The 24,507-nt window shown below is 37.1% G+C and overlaps 1 protein-coding gene and 1 long non-coding RNA gene across 2 annotated transcripts in view; one reads left to right on the top strand and one right to left on the bottom strand.

Annotated features, from left to right (window-relative positions):
- The window catches only part of csmd2 (CUB and Sushi multiple domains 2), a 364,270-nt gene that overhangs the window by 158,290 nt on the left and 181,473 nt on the right, over positions 1-24,507 (bottom strand). The window contains exons 8-14 of the mRNA XM_065292427.1: positions 23,735-23,822; positions 20,163-20,287; positions 16,097-16,218; positions 9,424-9,527; positions 8,583-8,695; positions 4,315-4,497; positions 964-1,290 (exon numbers count right to left, since the gene is read on the bottom strand). Of these exons, the coding sequence (XP_065148499.1) occupies positions 964-1,290; positions 4,315-4,497; positions 8,583-8,695; positions 9,424-9,527; positions 16,097-16,218; positions 20,163-20,287; positions 23,735-23,822 (1,062 nt within the window). The remainder of the gene's footprint in view (positions 1-963; positions 1,291-4,314; positions 4,498-8,582; positions 8,696-9,423; positions 9,528-16,096; positions 16,219-20,162; positions 20,288-23,734; positions 23,823-24,507) is intronic.
- The window catches only part of LOC135781863 (uncharacterized), an 84,251-nt gene that overhangs the window by 42,544 nt on the left and 17,200 nt on the right, over positions 1-24,507 (top strand). The gene's annotated exons all lie outside the window — the stretch shown is intronic.

The following is a 24,507-nucleotide window of genomic DNA, read 5'->3' as shown; positions in this document are numbered from 1 at the left end:
AAAATGTTTTGTACAGTCCTGTGTAAAACCTTGTACAGCTCTAACATAAATTAAAGAGAGAGCGCCTCAATATGTCCACTGAACTGAAAACGTTGCGCCTCATCGTTTCTGCAGTGTAACGACTCTAATTCATTTTAGTTAGGACAAAATATTGATTTATGTGCCTTCCAAAGTTTCTTGGTCGAGTGGGAAGCTTGGAGCCACTCGGTGCCCATCGACAGGACTTCAGAGAAGATGATGCATTACCAGCAGACAAATCTGTGTGCTCCTATAGCTTACCTAGTAAAGCATGCCACTATCAATGCCAAGGTCGTGGGTTCGACTACCAGGGAATACACAAAACTGACAAAATGTATACATTGAAGGCACTGACTGCACTAATGGACATAGGAATATGTAGTACATTGACATTTCTTGCTGAATTATGTTTTATCAACATCGTGCGTTGAACATTCAACATCACGCACTTCTTTGTGAAACCAAAACAATGTGCATATCATTCATCATCATCACTTTATATGCCACACGGTAATTTGATGGAGTTTGTCATCCCCTTAATTAACATGAATGACTGGAACGTTCCTCCCACTCCTCAAAAACACAACACATAGGGAGATGTTCCTTGTACTATCACCTCCTGACAGCTTTAATTAACTCTTATTTAATTATAAATATATTTGAGGAAGAACAGAGAATAATATTCCTATATTCAGTCAGTCAGCTAAGATTACTGTTGTAACGTTTATGCGAAATATCCAGAATTAACCATCTTTTTAGTATCACAGAAACAAAAACTAGATGCAGCTGACTGACAAAATGTTATCGGCCATCTTTTAAAAGTCTCTAAGAGGGGATTCCAACTCAGTTTTACCCAAAGCAATGTCAATGAATTACACATTTTGATCACAGAAAGATTAAATAATTTAAAGGTTATTAAATCTAAGCATGATCACTAAATCTTACTGGTGAATGTGATGTTGAATCCACGGTCTGTGTACGTGTGATCGGTCAGAAACTCAAGCCGGGCCACATGGCCGCTGGTGGTAATGGGTGACGGCAGCACGTCCCCGGAAAATGTGCCAAGAATGGGCGACTCTGCCTTGCCCCCATCCTTAATGGACAGGAAGTCAAATTGCTTCTCCATATTCAGGTCATTGAAGGCCAGGTTGATGCGGCTCTCAGGTTTGGCAATGATCAGCCACACGCAGTGCATGTTGTTGCCATACTCCTGAGGGTAGTTTGGTGACAGCAGGACCCCAGAAGGAGTTGTAAAGTTGAAGAAACATGAAACTGAAAGATAAAAAATAAGCAGTGGTTAGAGATTGGATGTGTTGTGCATCTTGGTTATATTATAGGGTAGGATGCAATGACAGTGTTTGCCTCATTCAAATGGAAAGGTATCTCTAATAGCCTAAAATTTAAAGGGGACAGGAAGAAAATACATCTTGCAAAGAGTCTAGACAGACGACCCAGAAGACCTTCAGAGATCAGTACTGCAAAAAATGTTCACATTATTTTAAATATGCATGCCGAATAAGCTCTGTTTTGTATTTTTGCCTCTTTTCCTGACATAACAACAGAAGTCAAGTTTCTTAAAGGTGATGTGTGCAATTTGATGGTAAATACTTCCCCAAATCCATGAGGCAATTGTACGTTGATTTCCAAGAAAATTGTGAGCATTATGGCTCTGTGAAGCTATTAAAGCTTTCTGACTAGTCTGACACCAAAACTGGCTTAACAAATTTAGTAGGTTTGGGTGAGACTATCGCCAATAGACTTACTGGACAATATTTCCAAAATATTTTGGTTAAACTATTGGTATATCCATCACACACTTCATCTTTAAATTGTGAGCAGAGCTCTAAATACTATACAGAAGGATTTACAAAATTGTTTAAAAGTGCTTAATAAAAAAAATCTTAATAATAATAATAAAACAGTACAATTGTATTATATAAACATAAGATAAACAATAGTATATCCTTTCTTCAATGCCACTACTAAGAATGAGATGAGCTTAGTGCAGCCAATTGTTAAGCTCCATTTAAACCTTTAATACCTTTTTGTTATTGTGTTATCTCCTAATATGTGAGTGTGCGTGTGTGTTGTGCACTTGTCTATTGTTGAAGATAATGAGACTGAAGATATAGCAAAGAAAAGGAGCATTTATCTGCTAGGATTATCCACAGACCGGCATTAACTCATTTTTAGGATTTGGAACAAAGCTGAGATGCCAATAAGCATCACTAAATAGCCACAAGGAGGATGAAAATGAGCTTGGCGGTGGACTGGAAACAAATTGTTACGGTTCCATCTTATATAAATGACTTTGCTGTATGAGTTAATGATAATGTCATAAAATGGCAGAATACAAAGTTGTAAGTCAACTGTATTGCCATTGATGTAACAGGATGGTCACCATTATCATGACAAACGACAGCAGGCCTGGGGAAACTGACTCCAAATAATAGAGTAATGATAATAATTTTTAAAGTTATAATGCTAACAAACAAATAACATTGCACTTTCTGACACTCAATTTGCTTTTTTTCTATGACACTTTAGAAAGGCATAGATGTAGACATAGAAAAGAGGTTTGTAGGATGGTACTGATGATTATTGATGATTTTTGTTAATATCTTAAAGCTAAGTTAACTCTTTCACCGCCAGCGTTTTAAAAAAAAGTTGCCAGCCAGCGCCAGCGTTTTTCATGATTTTCACCAAAGTTTAATGCCTTCCAGAAAATGTTCTTCTTTAAATAAATAAACATACAATATACCAAATGAAAGAACAGACCCTCTGCTTTCAAACAAAAAAAACCGTTTCATCCTACCTTTAGTGGTTCTTTTGCAATCAGCTTTTGAATATGGGTAGGTTTTTGCAAAAACACCATATTTTGAGCAAAAAGCAATAATAATTCCATTTTTGTGACGGACTTTTCATAGAGATCCCATTCAGAGCGATCTTTAAAACAGACACGGACATGCAGCAGCTTGCCATAGGGCAATACTTCCGGTTTTAAAAAGTTGCGGAAGGGCGCCACCTGGTGGATAATAGCGGTATTGCGGAAAGACGGAAAATCTCGTCATTGGCGGGGAAGCGTTTTCTCTTAATTGACGAGATATCTCGTCAATGGCGGGGAAAGAGTTAAGAAAAAAACTGTCCCTCATATTAAAGTGCATTAAGTGAAACTGAAATGGTAGAGTTCAGATGCAAAACCCTCCAAGTCTGTCTGACATGTTTTCTTGTAAATGAGCATTTTTATTAGACTATGTTTGGGTTCATTAATTTCACTTTAATGACGATGAAAAGGTCAGTAATAGGCTTTATGCCCAGCTGCACTACTTCCTGAACTTCAGCCAGCTCCTTGTTTCCTGTCTGCCATTATTGGACAAACTGATTAATCCATTACACCTGGATTAATCAGTTTGTCCAATAATGGTAGACAGGAAACAAGGAGCTGGCTGAAGTTTAGGAAGTAGTGTATTTATATATTTATATGTTGATATATTCTATATTATATATAAAAAAATGGATATATGAATAAAAATGTTCTGAAATGTATATATGTATGTGTCTGTGTGTTTAAACATACATAATTATTACATATACATATATTATATTATGCAAAAAATATTTTGTATGCAAATAATCGCGATTAATCTTTGCCCAGCAGTTAATATACAACATGTAAGGACTAATTGACGATAGCCAATTAAATTATATGAAAATAATGACACCCAAGGTGGTAATGCATTATTTTCAAATAATTCAAAGGACCGGAGTCAATTATTTAGCTTATACCACCGATTACAGAGACATTGCTATTCCTTTTACTTTAAGACATTTGACAGGTCAGGCGAGCGTTTATAGAAAAGTAATGCATAGCGGTGGAACCTTTTTCAACCAATCAAAATAAAGCATTCAACAGCCTCGCGCTATAAATAACAAAAAGTTAAAGCCTCCTTGATCTAAAGTGTAATACTGCAAACAAAGTATTTTACATACAAACGGTTTCATTTATATTCCCTCAATTCAGTTTTCTGATGTTTTAAGAGTAAATAAAGCAACTGAATGGCCCAAATGATGACTGTAATGAACTGTCAGTCTAATCTGGTTTTAACTTGAGTTATACAGTAGCAAATGATTTAATGGCTCATCCGCTGAGAGGAAATATCTGGGAGCAGGGACAGACTGTACAATAGACGCAGCCATTACATTCACTTTTTGACAGTAATAATGGTGCATCAGCCTCCCAGGTGTGATGAGATGGGAGTGAAATGTATTGCATTTTGGGTAAGGTCTGTCACTTACACACGCAGCTTGGCTTCTTGGCTGACCACTGATTATTTTTCTGGCAGGTAATGTTCTTTTTTCCTACCAGCTCAAAGGCTGGAAGGCACTCAAAATACAGCTTGTCTCCATGTCGGAAGCCCGAGCCTTCTCTCTTGCCGTAGGCCGGGATTCCTGGGTCTCCGCACCCACCCTGGTCGATTTCTTAAAAAATAAAGGAAAACGAGCATAAGTATACTTGGATTACAAATACAAGTTACAAAAAGGGCCTATTAGTATGCATCACAGCAATGAATAGATATAAATATTCATTAGTGAGACAAAAACTAATTCACAAAATATATTTCACAAATTCCATTTCACCACCACACAGCTAAATGTTTTTTCAAGTAATGATTTATACACAGGAATCTTGAAAGAGTCTATCATTATGAAATTAGAAAAGATACATCTATAAGATATATACATTTATATTTTTCTCTGACAGCAAAGCATATTCACTCCGACTGCCTTCATTGCTGCTTCACTTGTGTCTCAAAACGGTTCGCTCTCTTAATGAATTGTCTTTTTCTCTGTGTTGCCTTATGCCGTCACCTGTCTCATAATGTCAGGGCTCATTTAGAAGCACAAGGCCAACATGCCAGAAAACACAACAGAGAGAAAAAACTTGAGGTGAACAAGAGATTTAACGAGAAGATCTTTAAACAGAAATAAATCATGAAAACAATAATAAAAAAGAAATGTTATGCAAACATTTCAATTAGGTTAAGAGCTTAACCTTGTGTATACTGGCTAATAATATTTTATTTATGAATAATATTTATAATTATTTTTAACAGCCTATAGAAAACATTGCATTTGTAGCAGAATGTGTGTCAGTCCCCACCTGACCTTGAATCTTTGTACTGTGTGAGCCAATTATATTCAGAGATTAAGCAATCGAGTACATTGCACATACTCCTGGCCTTGTCTCCTTGTTTGACAAATGTTACACTGCAAAGTTATTCCAGTGGGAGTATTCATATGAATGATACCATACGTTTCCCAGCTAACACTTTGTTACGGTTGCCTTTTGCCTGGTGACAAACACACTTTCTCTGAGAGCTGTCATGACGGCTTTCATTTGTTATTTACCCATTTCAATTTTCCATTGATTTATTCATCCGTCATTTTCCCTTTTATTAATGCAAGAACGCAGATGGAAGCCACTGACTTCCTATGAAGAATTGCTAATAATGCAAATCATTTTGTTTATTCTTACACAACAAGCAAAATTATTTTGCACATGAGGTCGCAAGTAGGCCACTGCAATCACCATGGCCTTGCTGTTAGGAAAGAAAGCTCAAATGACTGTAAATTTATTAGATACACAAGAAGAACTGTACAGTACAAAACAACACTAACATGCATGAAAGTGTATTGGCAGTTTTCCCAGCAAACGCTCAACTAGAGTTCATCTTGTCTTTTGGGGGCTTCACTTATGAAATATATCTGCAGAAAATGTGTGGAAAAAAGATTGAGTGAGAGGAAAAGAATTTAAAGTTATGGACGTGAAAATGTTAAACACCTTAATCCTCTAGTGTACAGCTGAAGAGCAAATGCACTTGACATCTCCACTTACTCAAAATGATAAAGAGGAATTTGTTATCAGCTATTTTCAGAATAGGGGAACGCTGCTTTTTGAAAGTAATGTTACAATGTTGTGTTACTCATCATAGTATGCATGCAACAAGACAGCAGAACACTCTGGGCCAGATCTGCACCGCATCCAGTGCGGCTCTGGCCGGGAGTCGTCTGCTGTCTATATATTAGTTGTGCTTTTATAGAAATATGCATAGCGGTGGAACCTTTTTCAACCAATCAAAATAAAGCATTCAACAGTACTGTGCTATAAATAACAAAAAGTTAAACCCTCCTTGATCTAAAGTGTAATACTGCAAACAAAGTATTTTACATACAAACTGTTTCATTTATATTCCCTCAAATTAGCTTTCTGATGTTTGGTTGTAAAATGGTTAAAAATAGATGTAACATTTGTTACTTATTTTATCTACTAATCTTAGATATTATAAGAATATAAGATATCATTTATAATATTATTTAATGTTATGTTGTATATTTAGTAACACCCTATACAGGTGCTGTTCATATAATTAGAATATCATCAAAAAGTTGATTTATTTTTATTTCTACCACATCTTTTCCTTCCCTTCGCCTCTCTATTAATGTGCTTGGACACAGAGCTCTGTGAACAGCCAGCCTCTTTTGCAATGACCTTTTGTGTCTTGCCCTCCTTGTGCAAGGTGTCAATGGTTGTATTTTGGACAACTGTCAAGTCAGCAGTCTTCCCCATGATTGTGTAGCCTACAGAACCAGTCTGAAAGACCATTTAAATTCCTTTGGGGGTGTTTTGAGTTAATTAGAGTGTGGCACTAGGGGTCTTCAATATTGAACCTTTTCACAATATTCAAATTTTCTGAGATACTGAATTTGAGATTTTTCTTAGTTGTCAGTTATAATCATCAATATTAAAATAAATAATCATTTGAAATATATCAATATTTCAAGTTTCACTTTTTGAATGAAATTAGTGAAATAAATCAACTTTTTGATGATATTCTAATTATATGACCAGCTGCAAATGGACAAAGTGATTTATGTAACCCACTCAACAATAGTACAATGTTCGGTTCTTATTGAAGATTCACAAAGACAATGTACATTAGCATTAGATTAAGATAACATGACATTTTAAAGTGAACATGAGGGTATAAGAGTATGTAAGTGCAGAGACCTAGCTTAACACAAAGTGCAAGGGCCTATGGTGAACACTGAACATTTCGAGCAATTATGCTTAGATATGCACTACTTAAGATGCAACATTATATAGCTGAATCTTGGCAAGCAGGCAGAGGTTCAAAGAGAATCCTCAGCTTCATTTAGTGTCTCTCATTGTTTTAATCATGCTGGGTATGAACATTGTTCCACTTTCATTTAATGTTTTTGCCTGGTGGCTTATTGTGGATTTGACAGCAAATGTTGGTTTGCAATCCATTAATTGTTCGCCTCCTACCGCCCCTTGTAGTGCTGTTCTGAAGGAAAGCCAAAATAAACCCTACGCTCCTCTCGTTTCCGATCAGACATATAGTAGAGATTCACACTCGGAAAACAGAAAATTAGCAGCCGCTCTTCGCATAATATCCTTCTCGTCCCAAGACCCTCATTTCTGCAAGGTTAAACGACCACGGTCTGTTTTGATGACCCGCACCACATGTGCAGAAGGTATGAAGGCAAAAGTGAAAAACAGAAAATGAAAAGGAAATAAAAAGAACATGCTGTGCTTGTACTCTTAACAGATCCCCCAAGAGTGCATCAAATAGCAGCATGTCACCGTGAGCACAAGAAAATTGGGAAATTTGCTCGGAAGACATATGAAGCAAGTTTCCCCACAGGAAGTGGGTACATTTTGCTTTTCCTTATGTGCATCTGCAGCTAAACAGATGACCTCATTACAACGAACCTGCTTCGCCCTGATATCACATCCATTCATTTTCCCATAGAGTAAACCGAGAGTAAATATGCATTCAAATCAGGCTTCAAAGTCCACCCATATGATTAAATGAGAGATGAGTGGTTGAAAACAGAACAGGGTGATTTCTGATTATGGTGAAGGGTTATCAATGTGCAGTGACATTACCAGAATTAAAAGCTTCAAGTGTGAGTACTCTATTGAGATGGTAATTAACATATGTATATGCAAATCGCTCAAAAGCTATAAAAAATTGTGTTTTTAAAGTACACATCTAAAGGTATTGTGTACCTAATACTTTTTATTTATTGGCACATATAGTATATTAGACAATGCATTGCTCAGAATTTAAATGAGTCAATGTTATGAACTAATTTGTATTTTTATAAATTGCCATTCATTTAGCTTTAAAAGGGCACCTATTATGCAAAATCCATTTTTACAAGGTGTTTGGACATAAATGTTTTTTAGCAGTGTTTTAACACAACATCCAAAAAATGGAAAATGTCACCCTCTCCTTCATTATTAATCCACATTAAACCAAAGCAGTCTCATTAGACATGCTGTTTGGATTATCTTGTTAATGTGACATCACACTGATAAAGCCCTGCCCACAGCCATTGTAAACATTCTGTTTAACGGGGTTAAATATAATTTAAGTTCATTTAATGTAAAGCATGTTTTCCTCTCATCATTTTCGCAATAAAATCCTTTGTCAACCAACATTAATTCAGACAAGAATACTGAGACCAATACTCACCTTCATAAGAAACCTTAAAGCCCAAAGAACCACTGGTGTCATCCGTTTTAAAATTAAGCCACATCTGATGGCTGGTGCTGACCACCAGATCTGGTGTTGTGCTTCCAGACAACCTAAAATCAGACACACAGTATGAATGAAAATAATACATCACTGTCCTTACTGTACATATGGCATCATTTGGCTATTAGCAGCTTTCAGGGAACACTGGGTGTCTCTGATTTTCCCAGCGGTAGCCTGCAGGGATTTAGAGAATCAGTCCGTAAGGGCTTTCAAAATCTGATAATTAACCACATTAGACCATCGGGGGACTGAGTAACCACAGTGAAAGCACCCAGGGACCCCGGGCCAATCAAAAAGAACACGAGCTCCTGTACGGCCCTGCCAGAGAGCGCGCATAAAACGGCATCCATAAAACTTTATGAAGACCATAAATTTCAGCGCAATTAATAACAACACACTCAGCAACGTTTCCGGAGCATCTGGTGCGGAAAACCGCATAATGGGACATCAATATGTGATGCGCTTTTTGCGGCAGGAGTGATCTTGTCCTAACATTGAGACTCTTGGTGATTGACAATAAAGCTTGGGGTATTTCTGCATTATTCTTCTCTTCAGCAGGCTGATGAAACAAGATGAAATGGAAAAAGTGAAAGGGAAGAAGTAGCGGAGGTGGAGAGAAAACGAAAGGGAAGGAGGCAGACAGGACGCTGGGAGATGAAAGAAGATGATGGGGCGGAGGGTTTAGCACGCAGAAAAGAGTTAAAGAGTGGGCGATGCGACCAGGGCGGAGATTGAGAGAGAATGGAGAAGAAAGCCAAACAGGAACAAAAGTACTCACACATGAAAGACCGTCCGCTGATCGCCGATTACTGCTCCGTCTCCAACGGTAAGCGTATCATAGCCACGTTCCAGTTCGAAGTCTTCAAAAGTCAGCTTGATCACCTGCACACAGAAAGCACCTTGGTTAACCAAAGAGACGAGCAGTGAACCTGTACACTTTAATCTTTTTTAAAGTTTAATATGTGTGTGTGTGTGTGCAGTATGGGTTTTTCAATGGAAATAAGTGGTATTTTTGTTCTGATATTTTTATGTCTGTGTGTAAAACATAAGCAAGCACAACTACTAAAAAAATCCAGGAAGGTTTATGCCATAAAATCATAAATAATTTTGATAAAACGTCATACATGTGCCACTAGCTAAATACTTACAAAGTTTGCAATGGCCAAAGGACAAAAACTTTCTTGGCGGTTGCAGACAAAAACATAATTTGTGCGGGGAAATGAAGAGCCAAAAGGGCATAATTCTCCATCTTCTCCAAAATGAGACAAAAGAGTGTGCATTTCTATGCAAAATGAGAGATGTAAAATATAAGCAATTAAACATGAAGGCTTGTTTTACTATCTTGCGCTTATACCTCATAAACAGAAATAGGAACAGTGTGAAATATAAGAATAAAATAAATAAAACACTCTGTCTAGTCTACCATTTCAAATTGGCTGCCACATTGTCACCAAATTCTTAATGTTTTTGGAGTGCTTGGAGACCAACTCCTAATGAAAAAGCTTATATAAATGCAAATTGCATTCTGTCTTATGGCAAATGCACTCCACAACAAAAAGTACAAGGGTGGGGTGGTAGCACTCCAGGTCACCACCAGTAAACAGAATTTCATTGTATTTTACCACATCCGGTTCTATCTTTTCTTAACAGAGGGTACGCAGCCCACCTTGGGTGAGTCTGGCCTTATCCTGTTGCATTAGGACACCAGTGTGTGATCATGATTGACAGCTCTGTGGATTGAGAGATTATGATGCAAAGGGCTCGGCCCATTGAGTTGATACAGGGCAGAGCACAAAACATGAATGTGGATGTATACTCAAGGCTTTTCTTATAAAAGGACTACACACCAACAACTGTGAAAACACACTGTTGCCCTATTTGGACTCAAACCATACTTTTACAGATTTAAGTGATATCTGGGCGGTTTCCTGGCCAGGGATTATGCTGCGTTTACACCAACCGTGTTTCAGGCATAAAAATCGCACCTACCGCCCCTAGTTTGCCGCTTGAACAGTTTAAATGCATTCGCGCATGTAAATATATTTATCAATTATATATATATATATTTAAGAAAATACCTAAATAGTTGTTTAAAAACATACATTTATTTCTTAGGAATCCAACCCAAGACAATTGAACTACCGGATTGCGATAACTACTAGAAAAAAAAACACTTGACAAAAGTCAAAAGACATCTTGAACAAAGTCACACAGCTGTAAGTGATAAAGCTCAAACACAAAACCATGCAGCAAGTGGGACTTGTTGAAGTATCTGTTGTTTTTGTCAAAATGGAAGTCCCAGAAGAAGTGAAGTAGCTGATAATACCAGTCCTCTGTATCCAGAAAGCACAAACAAAAGAGGGGCTGATAATTAAAATCGAGGAACACAACTCGAGCAATCAGCCTTGTCTTCTCATGAACAAATCATTTTCTATTACAATGCCTTCAGGGGATCCCTCCATCTAAGACTGAAACCCAGTGTCTAGACTCTGAGCTAATGTTTGTCTGTGAGCAAGGGATTCAATCCCACATGCTGCCTTCCCTGCAGAGCGCCATTCTTTCGTCTCTTTCTATGGCTACAAACTCAACCATTTTCCAACACTCGTCATTAGGCACCAAGGATGACATAATTGGAATGAATCTGTGGAGGACGAGAGCATCTTTAAATGTAGCTCAGGGGAATGTGGCACTGAGGCATTACATTTTGGGTTCATGGGATGCCTGAACTTTCACAAGTTTGTTTTGTTTAGTTGTATTTTCAGTTTCTTGACTTGGTTTGGGTGGACTGGAAGTGTCATATTTTTTACCAAATGTCAAAACAGTTTTTCCTTTCGACATGTAATAACAGTTTATTTTTTGCACTTACATATATAACTCATATTTCTTGTCTTTTCAGTAATATTTTGTGGCCTTTTCATGACTTTCTTTTTTGACAAGATGATATGCTAACAGGAAATACATGGCAGACAGAGGGGAAGAGAAATGGCCGTTTAGTGAGAATCAAACTCGGGTCATTGAAGGCGCATTGGAGCACTGTCCACGAAGCTATTATCATTCATTTGCACTAAATATAGTTAATGCATGTCACTTGTGTATGCATGTCATTTCTGTAGTGACCAAACAGAAAAGCAAAACATATTGTTTCGGTTTAATTGTTTCAAGAATGCTGTTCTCCTGTTTCCAACCAGGTTCGAGCACAGATTAAACTATAAACTTTATAGGAAGAAAGTGTTTCACACAAAAACATCAAATTACAATTTTCAGCATGCATCAACAAATGCTACGACGTCAAGTTAAACAGGCACACAGGGAGAGTATTTGGTTTGGGCACCAAACCAGCTGCAGTGTAATAAAAAGCCTATTGTCAGGTACATTTCATACAGTCATGGCCACAAAGTCAGAGCTAACCTCATGCCTTAGGCACGCTCCATCCCATTCCATTTACCCTCAATCTCTCGCTTCCTCTCCCTCCCAAAGAATAAGGTTGATGAAGAAAGAGATTGTAAAATTATTTGTGACCCTGCCTGTTAAAACCCATTTTTTTAGATTTAGGGACAGATTTAGCTTCCGCAATCACAAACCATCATTTTGGCGTTTAATAACGACTGTCAGGATTTACTAAAGACATAAATAATTAGAGCTAAAAAAGGCGTGGTCTAGTTATTTTTGCGACTGACTTTATTGACTCTATTATTATTATTGCAAATTTATGGGATGACAATATTTAACTCTTTCCCAGCCACTGATGAGTTATCTTGTCAATTAAGAGAAAACATTTGCATAAAAAAACGTGTTCCTGACGAATTTTTATGTTAATCTGCAATACCACGATTATCCAATACAGGGGCGGAGTGGGACCAAAAAATCTACCGGGAAATTTCATATACCACCGGCCCACCGTGGTAAAAAAAAGGCCTCGTAGCCTATTTGTAGTAAAACTAGGGTAATACAAATCGTAATCAAGTTTTTGCCACTGTTATTACTTATTTATTTTAAAGTGTTTGGCGCATTTACCTCAGAGATTATTTCAGTAATATTGCTGTTTTTCCGCTAATAATAATACAATTTACATGCCAATCCTGCTTCCTTGTCTGTTTATTCATTTCATTTTTAAGTTATATGTGGATATTTATTGTCATATGAGACGTTCATTGCCGTTATATACTCTCGTCTAATGTTCAATCATATGCGGAATAATGTGTACATCTTTGAATAACTGCAAGAATAAAGTTAATTTGAAAATAGTTTTCGTCAAAGTTTTGAGAAAAATAATGTTGTGAGGATATTTATATATTGCAGTTGAATACTCTCATCTATTATTAATCCGACCGCACATGTACTGCAACAAACAGGCGTTCGGCCGCGCAGCTTTTTACATCAAAGGCCAACAGGCTATACAATTTGGAGTGGGGCCGTTCAATGTTCCCCCTATATTTAAAAAAATCCTAAACATGGTTGTACCTGCCGAACAGGTTAAGCACTTTTATATAGCCTACTGTGTTGAGCAAAGAGACTGCACAGTTTGACCAGAGGGAAGCGGCCGCACATCAGGCTGCCAGACGGGGTTGCTATATAACTTGCAATACCTATTATCAGACCGGCCCGCAGCCTTAAAACACTACCGGCCCACCTGGAAATGTCCCGACTCTCCCGATGGCCACTCCGCTACTGATCCACTAGACCCAATTTATGAAAAAACTGAAGCTAAAACGTTATTTACTCATTTTAAACTAGGTGAATCATTCTGAATCTGACCACTAATGAAATACCTTCACAAAAATGCAATTATTTCAGCTTTTTGCAAAAAAAATTTTTTTGAAGAAAAATACCCATATTTAAGAGTTTATAAGCAGAGAAAAAAAGCTTTTTGTTTGTTTATTGTTTGTTTGAAAGCATAGGGTCTGTTCTTTCATTTTATATATTTGTAGGTTTATATATTTTTAGAGACGAAAAATTTCCTGGAAGGCATTTTGTGAAACTTTTGTGAAAATCAAAAACAATTCTGGCGGGAAACAAAAAAAAATGGCTGCCGCGGAATGAGTTGATTCACGCAACATGATTTACTAATGTTTGCGTGTGTGGTATTACTGTTTTTGCGCAATTATTTAACGCAGAAAAAAACGTCTTAAATAATTTTGCTCTTGAAATGGCTCTAATTGTAGCTGATAAAAGAAACATCAGTGAGCGTGTGGCAGAGGCAGAGGATTTTTTACATGTTACAGTTTATTTGAAATGCCAGGGGACCATATTATTCAAAAATATTGTTTGCCAAGCCATTTTTTTTATTTGCTGTAGGAGATAAAAGAGGAGTAACTAGGAAAAATCACAGAAAACCAGATGTTTCAAAACTTATTGTAAACTTTCACTTGTCACTGTCCTACAGTATGGCTTGGTTAGCTGTGATGTCCTTTGTGCTGAACTCAAGCGCATCACACAATAGTAGATCACGCGCAACTCATCAGCTCTGCTTATTTGTGACCCTGAACTAATTTGCGCTGCTCTTAGTAGATTGCATTGGTCTTTTTGGAAATCAACTGTTGCACCTTTTTAGTAAATAACCCACATTTATTATCCCTCCCAGCTGTGCTTTTTTGGAATTGTGCTCTCTCGCTAATTTGCCCCATTTAGTAAATCTGGCCCTAAGTGTTTTATACATAAAATCATACTACATGTGAAGATCATTCTGTGAATATATAATCTTGATATATTTAATATTGACTGATTAAGGCTATGTCAAAGACTGAAATCATAGTGAAATGAATAGTTGAAATTGAGATTTAGTGCTTGTTATCTCAGAATTGGATTTTAAAACTATAGTTTGACTTTCACAGACAGGGTCAAATTTATTTGAAAGCTAAAAAAAAAGAAATCTGGCAAGCAATAAGGAAAATGGCCTTGAACTAGACTCCAAAGTCACTGCATGGTATGCCACAGTCTTGTCAGTCCCATGCTATCCAGTTCATGTAGTTTACTCTTATTTTCCAATGTATTTCTTTTATTTCCCTTATACACCCTATTTTCTCTTTCTATTAGGACACTCAATACTCTGTTCCAAACAGGGCATCATTTGCATAATCTTGATCTGAATGGTGTTTCAAACCTTAGTCATCCTATGCTGTCTCCTTAAACACATCATTTTACCCAAATGTAAGCTAGCATCCAATATGTTTAAAATGGAGGAGGCAATCTCATAATGCACTGCATCAAATTCAGTGAAAAATATATAAGATGGAGGATGAGTTGAGAGAAATGTTGGTAATAATCAACTATAATTAACAAAGTTCATTATAATTAAATTGGATTATTTTGAGTTTTATGCTTTGCTATGCATACTAAACTATTATTTAAACTAGTTTTGCAACTTACCTCAAACTACAGTACTCAAACGAATTGTGAGTTGAGCCGAGCGTTATTTGATTGGTGGGTACAGATTTAGAGCATGCAGATCATTCCAGATCATACATTTTGGAGGTGTAAAAGAATGATATGATGAGATTTTAGAAAGCATCTGCTTATGAGTGCAGGAGACAATAGACATGTTTCATTTTTTATGAGTCTACACATTCTGGATATTATCTTGCAACACATTCTCACTCCCCAAGGCGTCAACATCTGAAGCATGTTCAAAGGCCTTCAGAGTCAGTATGAAGACGCGTAGGGTGCCCCTATGCGTCACTATATCGACGAAATGGGAACTCTGTTGCTTTCATGCTAATCCCTCAGCGTCACATATATACGAAAGGGCATCCCGGAAGGTGATGCCACCATGTTATGCAACATCAACGTATGTGACGATCGGCAGGATCATTCCGTTTCTGGATGGTAACTACTCAATTTTTTTCCAATTTTTAAACCATTGTCGCTTGGGGTTAGAGTTTGGATGTCAGTTTAAGTATTGGTTTATACTTTTTGTCTTCTGATTTTTAAACCATTGTTACTTGGGGTTAGGGTTAGAGTTTGGGATTGGGTTAGGATGTCTGTATTGGTTTATACTTTTTGTTTTCTGATTTTTAAACCATTGTTGCTTGGGGTTGGAGTTGGGTTAGGATGTAATTTTATGTAACAGAAAGTTATGTAACCCCAAGGGACAATGGTACAAATTTGCATACGTTGACGTCGCATAACGTGACGACATCGCCTTCTGGGATGCACTATTACCTATATCCGAAGCTGAGGGATTAACATGAAAGCAACAAAGTTCTCATTTCATTGGTATAGTGACGCATAGGGTCACCATTCGCGTCTTTATACTGACGCTGAAGGCGTTTGAATATGCTTCAGATTTTGACGCCTGGGGAGTGAAAATGGGTTGTATCTTTCAATATCTCCCTGCGTGCTACAGATCACAGGCAGATGCATTTTTAGGTATTGCGAGCATGAAGCTAATGTTAGACAGCATACTCTTCACTCTTATTAACACTGTGTGTTTCATGAATCTTGGGGGTATTCACCTTGGATGGGTCGGATGCTGTGATGATCCAAGTGCAGTTAGCATTGTTATCGTACTGTACTGGAAAGTTGGGTGAGGTGATGACACCACTGGGGCCACGGAGTTGCCCACCACACATCGGAGCTGAAAGAGAAGCATCCAAATCATTTACAAATAATATCCATATCTTCAAGTCTTCACTAGAGTTCATTATGCAATCACAGTATCATCAACAGGGCTCCTAAAAGTATAAAATAAACACAAATGTTATTGTTTTGTAATGAAATACAATTAATACCGCATCAACCCAGGCTCAGAACTGTAAGCCTTTAAAACAACATAACTACCATTATGCACCCCAAACCACAAAGCCTGCATGTGTTTGTTGAATCATACACCATATCCATACCAATACCAAAGATTGTGATTGGCTTGTTACCCTACAGACCAATGAAATGCACACAAAATCTTAAACGGACACGACTGCAGTCAATATTTATACATGATTATTGTTAAGGTTACCAGGTTGTTGGTTTTGATTGGCCCACCGAGTGAGCTAGATGTTCAAGGACTTTAGCAATAACTTGTTGGGGGCTTGACTTTTCTGTGACTTTTCTTCAAGTTAAAGTCTTGTGTGACATTCTTGGCCTCCAGGAGGACTTTAAATACCTCCCAGAATGAAAGCACTCTATGTCTAATGAGAAGGGAGGGCACAGTCGGTGTGTTTGCAGTAAATGAACGTTTCTGCAGGTCTGGGACCAGCTGCAGCTCTTAATGAGCTATGTCTGAGGTGAGCTCCTTAGGGCCAACCGCTCCACAGAAACACACACACACACACGCTCTTGCAAAGTTTTCTTGAACACTTTAAGGTAGACTGACATTAAAAAGTTAAATCTTTGAAAAGTTAATTAACATCAGGGCCAAATGACCCTGTTTTCACCTTCAACATAATATGAGCTATCTTGGGTTTCTGTTGTAAAGGTCTGGATTGGGTAATCACAGTCATTGAAACATTTAACATGTGTTAATGTTAACATGTAATGGGAAACTGCTTATTACCTCTTAGTATCATTGCTGCACAGAAAAAAAAATGTTTTGGCTACTAAAATATTTTTGTTCAGATATTGGTATACTGTACATGAGTTGCGATATAATAATGTCTTCAGAATTGTTTGCATTAACTTGTGCTTTTATATTATTAATAAGAATAAAAAAACTTAAAATTCACAATTTTAAAAATGATTTATTGCAACTTATCCAAAAATGCAGAATTGTACGACATGCAACAGGTCATAGGATCATCAAGCTATCTTTGGTCACAAGACTTTAACAGCCATCTTATTATACGACGAAGGACCACCATATAGGAACTACGATCACAGAAATCATCATTTATTTCCAATGTTTCACAATGTCTAGGACAGTCAAAAATTGTCTAGTGTGAACCGGCTCAAGGCAACGATTAATAAATAATAATACTGTTATATCTTCCATTAACATGTTAAGATACTAGTTGCACAAGCAATTGCGAATCTTATTTAACTGTTGTTGCGAAGCGTCCTTGAGCCTGTAAAAGGGGCTATACAAATTAAAACCTATTATTATTGTTATATTTCTTATCAAGGACTCAACTGAGAAACAAACCAGATGTAGTTTGGTTATTGGGGTCAGTGCTGCAATAATACAATCACTCCTATACTCTGGAGGAGTTTTCCCACCACTAAATTTAACCTTATTTAGGCTGAATTGGATCAGAGAGAGACTGGGTTTATTTACGCCCTTCACTTCTCAAGGCACTTTCAGAGCCAGAGACGTAAATATACCCTATGGTAGATCAAAATGAGAGAATAAAACATTGAAAATGGCAGGGGATCATTCCATAAGAGTTACTTTAGACCACTGAACCTAAATGTCCATCATTAAAGAGCTTTTATAAATGCTGACTTCATTTTCCCACAAACATATCTCTCATATCCGATGATTTGTGGTGGACTTCAGGTTGGCTTGGTGTTTTAGGGTTCTGGGCGTCTTGTTTGATTCAGAATATCCAATAAAAAGAGACCTGAATGTAGTTTATAGCTTTCTTTTGTGGAACAAAACTTCTTTTAAGTCCTGCAGGTACATTTTTACAGAAAGAGAGAGAGTGAGATAGAGAGAACCTCAAGGACAAACAGTTATTGTGCTTCTTATCCTTATATTTGTGTAATAAACGTCTGTGATTTATGAACGCATTCCTGTGGCAATTACTAATGTTATTCCTATGATTCCAATTGTCCTGTAGCGAGCAATTAAAATAGACCGTTTCTGAAAAATGACCTGGCATTTAAAGTGTTGAATCAATAAAACAAAACAAATAATCATTCTCTACATTAGTGGTGGAAAGGTGCAAGTGATGATGAAAAGGATCCTGGGGAACAATAGCCAAATATCAACCCTTTCACATGAGTAATGGTGCTGATAAGGGAACATGGGCCTTCTGGTGAGTCCGACAGTTTCCCAATTCCAGGCCCATTTTCCCTCTTTCCACGAGCCCACAGAGATGTGCCAAAAACTGATCGCTAAATAATCAAAAACGCAACGGCAACTGGTGCAATCTATCAAAAAGCTGGCCAACTAACTTTCCTCCCAAGATTGTCAAGCCTGAGGGGTCCGCTGTGGCAGAGGCCATTGGTAGTGCTGAAGAAGGGATATGTTACTCTAATGAAAGGCTAATAGACCACAGCTGGCCGAGCAGCATAGGAGAAATTAATCGATATGAAGGAGAAGACAGCAGGAATAACCAACTTTGTATGTGTGTGGGCGCATTTGAGAGTAACGGTATATGGTAGACCTGTGGCATCAGATAACTTATCCTGTAGGACACCACAATAGAATGTTACTCATTATGAATTAAAGGGGCCATCTTACAAATAAAATACATCTTTGGTGTCCAGAGTACACATGTGAAGTTTTAGCTCAAAATACCATATGGATAATTTATTATAACATGTTAAAATTGACACTTTGTAGGTGCGAGCAAAAATGTGGCATTTTGGGTGTGTCCTTTAAAATGCAAATGAGCTGATGAAATTCAAACACTGATCACAATGATTGATGGTGGTTTGTTGCAATTGAAATTCAATTGTGCTGTGAATTATTTTTTCTCTCTCTTTCTCTCTGCACTAAATGGTTGTGCCGTGGTTGGATAGTGCAGATTACTGGGCGGTATTATTATAATAAGAGCTCCTTATGACATCATAAGGAGCGCCACATTTCAATGACCTAATTGTTTATGTGCTTGCAGAGAATGGTTTACCAAAACTAAGTCACTGGGTTGATCTTTTTCACATTTTCTAGGTTGATAGAAGCACTGGGAACCCAATTATAGCAACTTAAACATGCAAAAAGTCAGATTTTCATGCCATGACCCCTTTGCACAATCATTACAAAAGTGGAAGTGAAGCTATCATAAGCAAAACAACACTAAGGAAATGCTGAGTTGTGTCAAGTAATGGTTGGACAAAATATGCTGGGTGTATGGTTTCTAGGTTAATTTATATTTCTCCATATTTGACCCAACCATGAAATTAAACAACGCACGATTTTTTGGCAGTATGGTGTGTAGCATCTTTCTAGAGACGAGACAGATGCAGCAGGAATGGTCCTGGGGACTGTCCTAGCCTATTAAAGTCCAAAATTAAGTAAAGCTCAATAAAGTAATTAATCGGAGCCTGCCGAAGCTAAATAAGCTGATTACTGGCTAAGCGATACCATCTCTTCCTCCTTTAGGGAATCAGCTGTGGGGATCTGTTATCATTCTCCTCTTTTCCGCTCTATCATCCCTTAGTTTTTTTCCGATTGTGAAGACATTAATCGGAGCCCTTTGACTGGAAAGATGCAAAGATATTGTGTTTCTGAGGATAAATGCATCAGGTGCAAAGGTCAAAAGTTTGATCTCAAAGAACACACATACTGAAAAAATGCATGGGTGTAAGTCATTTTGGATAAAAGCGTCTGCCAAATGCATAAATGTAATGTAATTGATTTGGAAAGTAAAGCATATTGATGATAGTACTGTTGGCATGCAGTATTGTTTCAAAGCACCATACCTCTACAGATTGGCCGGTCATCACTCCAGCCCACGTAACTGTCTGTAACTCGCAGGCAGGTGATGCTTTTGGAGCCCTGAAGCTCATATCCTTCGTCACAAGAAAAGTGAACGGTAGCACCTCGCCTGTAAGAGGAGACTGAAGATTAGACACCGCAGGAAAATCAATACATAGTTTATTCATGTGAGAACACAGGTCAGTGAGAGCAACAGTGAGAATATTTCTAGGAAATGTATGAATCGATTAAAATGTATACATTGAATGCAGTGACGTTTGTATTAAAGCACCTTTCAAACACTCAAACAAAATAGTATTTCAATATCGTTCAAAAGTCTGAGGCCAGAGAGGTGAAATGGTTTCGTTCTACATTCTTCAAATGTACTGTCAGAAAAAAATGGTTAAAATATGTACCCCTGGGGCTGTATCCTTTCATAAAGTACAGCTCTGCACCTTAATATAGCAGCTTTATTAGTATCTCAAAGGTACATACTGGTACAAATGTATACATAGGGTACACAATTTGACAATTTTTTCTAACAGTGTATTTGCAATGGGAAAACTTGAATGTGCAGGACCTGGTGGATTGAACACAAAATAAATTCTGGATTGGGGAAAATGCCAACGCTATCTCACAAGAATTCGCATATATTTTAGGATATGGCTTATTCGTATTAATACATACAACCACATTCATACGTTTTTGTACAATTTGCCTTGACCCCAGTGACGGGGTTTGGTTTCATTGGTGTTTTTTCATGAATCATACATTTTTCCACGAATAACTTCGTATGAATTTATACGAATTAGCCAACTTGTAAAATATGTACGAATTGTAGTGAGATCAAGCTGAAAATACATTCAAACTCAACCAATGAGTTAAATTAATGTAGAAAATGTCCATATTTTACCACATCATATGTTCAAACAACCTATAATAGGTACATTTAAACCCAATGGCTAAGTTTGTCCATATTTTATCCAACTGCGCATTGAAAACAAACTCTTTTTTGGAGTTTATATACGATTTTCCTTTTAGGTTCCCTTTTGTTTCTCTCCCCACCATTTTATTTACAGTACTGTGCAAAAGTCTTAGGCCACCATCACCAGCTTTGTTGTTTTAGCAAAGTTTTAATGTCCAACCTTATTTATTTTTCACTCTTGTTTAAGATACAAACAGAAATACAGGAAATATGTACACAAACTTAAAAACAAATCAATTTTCAGAACTAAAATCTTCTTCAGTCATCAGTCAGTATTTAGTGAGACCTCTCTTGGCACAAAACACATCTTGAGCTTTTTTGAGGAGACTGAAGTCCTGAAGTCATTCGATTAGAATTAGAAATTAGGATTTAATTTCACTTAAGCGATCCTGCAGCTGCCTGCTATTGCTTAAATGGAAGGGGAGTTTACCCTAAATACTTGACAGTTCAGCTTTATACTGTTTTAATACTACATACACAATTCCTGTATTTCCTAGTTGTATTCTAATAAAGAGACTGAGAAATAATTATATATGATCACTATACAATTGCAAAAACAACAAATCTAATGGTAGCATGGTGGCCTAAGACTTTTGCACGGTACTATATATTTATTTTTTGCAAATTGATGATATCAGACTACTCAAGCTCTTTTTACAACAATTCTCACTCTCTCAGGTTTGTGTCTATTTTGTTCATGGCTAAATCACATACAACTTCGGTAATACCCCCACATTCCAGCCTGGAGCAGAGGATCCTGTCTGATCAGGGTAATGGACAGACCTTGAGAAATTGATGTGTGATTCCAGGACTATGCATTGTAATTTCCATCACCTGGTGGAAGATAAAGGGGAGCTCCGCTAGCCAGAGCTAAGAACATTTTGGTAAAAAGTTTCGATTGTCTTTCTCTTCCCAGCTGCGATTGCCCTGAGAGCTAGTAAGCGTAAAACGGATTGTCCTCATTTGTCCGTGTTAGGATCCTCTTGGGCGCTGCCATTCACCCCGCAGGGGGATGCTGACAGCCCAACCTGAACAACAGGCCTCTGTTGTAGCACTGTGGCTGGAAATGACACTGCTGTAGCTGTGCTTCTCTTGTATTAAATAGGTCTGAAAAACTCTGTTTCATCGTAAATACTCTCTGATGCTTCTTTTTTGTGTACTATAAATGATGGTTTTAATTGGTTTCTTACCTTAGTCATTCCTACCATGCAGTGCATCACATTAGATAAAATACTACTCCTATTAGCCCACAATTTCTTAAGATCTAAATAATAGTTTGTTTTCTTTTAGTTTTATAATATTAACTAAGTAACTAAAAGGATACCCAAACAAAATACTGTTTTATGCTCTTTTTATTTGTTCCCTTATCGCCACTAAACTGGAATTGGGTTTAATTGGAATGATTTTGTTTATGATTTCCCCTCAGTCTCCAACATCCTCTTGAGAATTATCCCTTGACTAACAAAAAAAATTGTGAAATCTTTTCCAGGATGTTAGAAAAACAAAACCACAAATATCATCAAGTTTTAGCAAATGGATTTTATGAATCATTGATGTTGTGGTCTCACTTTAAAAACATTTTACTGTGATGGTATTTAAGTAAGGGATAATGTACAGTATAGGCCGCCGGTTGTTATTGCAAAAATAAGCCCAAACAGTGTGATCAGGAACCGGCGCGAAGCAGATTTCCCTTATAAGTAAGGTAAGGAACATTAAATATCGATTAAATATATATATATTTTTAATGAATGCAGACCTCCTGCGAGGAGAACCTGTTACTAAGACAATATGTTCAAATGTCATGAACACACTTTTTGGTTTAATTATTTGCCAATATAATGTCATATATGTTATTAAGATAAAATTTTTTGTAGTTTTAAACTGCACTTTGCAGCATTCGGGTTACTGTGTGTTATAAGTTTTGAGTAGCTGATTTGGGAAAAACAAACATGCAATTGTTGCAGCTGGCCAATCAGAATCAAGCATTCCAATGAGCCGTGTAATAAATTATTATATTTTTCATGTTGACACACTTACAGAAGCAAGCTCTTAATCCTTCAATATGCAATGGCAAACATTTTGATATCCATATCTGATTACACAATCGTTTGCCATACACTCTAAGTAAAGGTGCTACACATTGTCAAAGAGGAACAATTTTTTGCCTGTATGGTTCTATAAAGACCTTTAATATTGGGAAAACCTTTCTAATCTTCTTCAAAGGTTCTTTGACCAAAAATAGTTGTCTTAAAAAACCTGTTGTAGCACATTTATATTCAAAAGTGTATTGTATAAGACATAACCTTCCAATCATTTCTTCCTGTTTTTCTCTCTCCTTTCTTTTGCTCTCTTTTCCCCTCTCGCTAACCTTTGGGAGCCCTCAGCCCATGTTTATGCTGATCAAATATCCTCCCTAGCTCAGAGAATTAAAAGGCCAATGAGAAATTAAACAGGTGCCCACCTCCTGCAACTCTTGCTATTCATCATCCTGGCATTACAACTACCCTAAATTAACTGCACTTTTCTCTCCCCTCTCCTCTGTGTCCTCTCAGTGGACTCTGTTAATAAGTAATCCATAAACTCATTTCTCACCTGAAATCTGAGCCTTTTCTTTTGCCCCTCTCCGGGATTCCAGGGTCTGGACACATGTTGTGTCCTTGCGCTACACCCATCTGTGATACTGCAAAAGAAGTGAGGATTAAGCATGTCAATGTATTCATGGAGACAAAAGCATGTCCATTGTGCAGACCACAGTAACTGAGCAAGACTTTAAATGCATTAAACCAGGGACATTCCCGATTTTAGTCTTGGAGGGCCAATTTCTTACAGGATTTAGCTCTGACACTTTAATTTGAGAGTCATCATGAAGGTTTTGAATTGGTTATTCAGGTGTGCAAAAACTAAACTTAGGAATAGTGGAGTCAAATAGTCCTGCATTAGATCAATCATGAAGAGTGGGCAGAATAACTAAATATCATAGTCATGCTATATACTGGATAATTAACTATATATTCGTACAAAGAAATTAGAACATTTAAGTATACAAGTTGAGTCATAATAAATAAAGTGAAAAAATATATACTTTGTTGCTAGAAATCCATCCTTATTTTTTTGTGTATAACATTACCAGTTAGCAATATCTAATCAATATTCAAATGTTTTACCTTTGATATAATTAAAAAAATTAAATGACATCCGCGCATAAGTTGAATTCTACAACAGTGCTCTGCAAATATAAACATACTATACAGTAAAGTACTCTCTTCATTCAAGTATGCAATTATATTTTGAGACATCACAAGCATTACATTTTGCATAAAACAACAAGCTAAAGTCATCCAGCCCTGCAGGAAGTGGAAATGACA

Source organism: Paramisgurnus dabryanus, chromosome 19 (assembly GCF_030506205.2).
Source record: "Paramisgurnus dabryanus chromosome 19, PD_genome_1.1, whole genome shotgun sequence".
Classification (NCBI taxonomy): domain Eukaryota; kingdom Metazoa; phylum Chordata; class Actinopteri; order Cypriniformes; family Cobitidae; genus Paramisgurnus; species Paramisgurnus dabryanus.
Note: the sequence above shows the minus strand (reverse complement) of the source record. Positions and strands in the feature narration are given on the sequence as shown.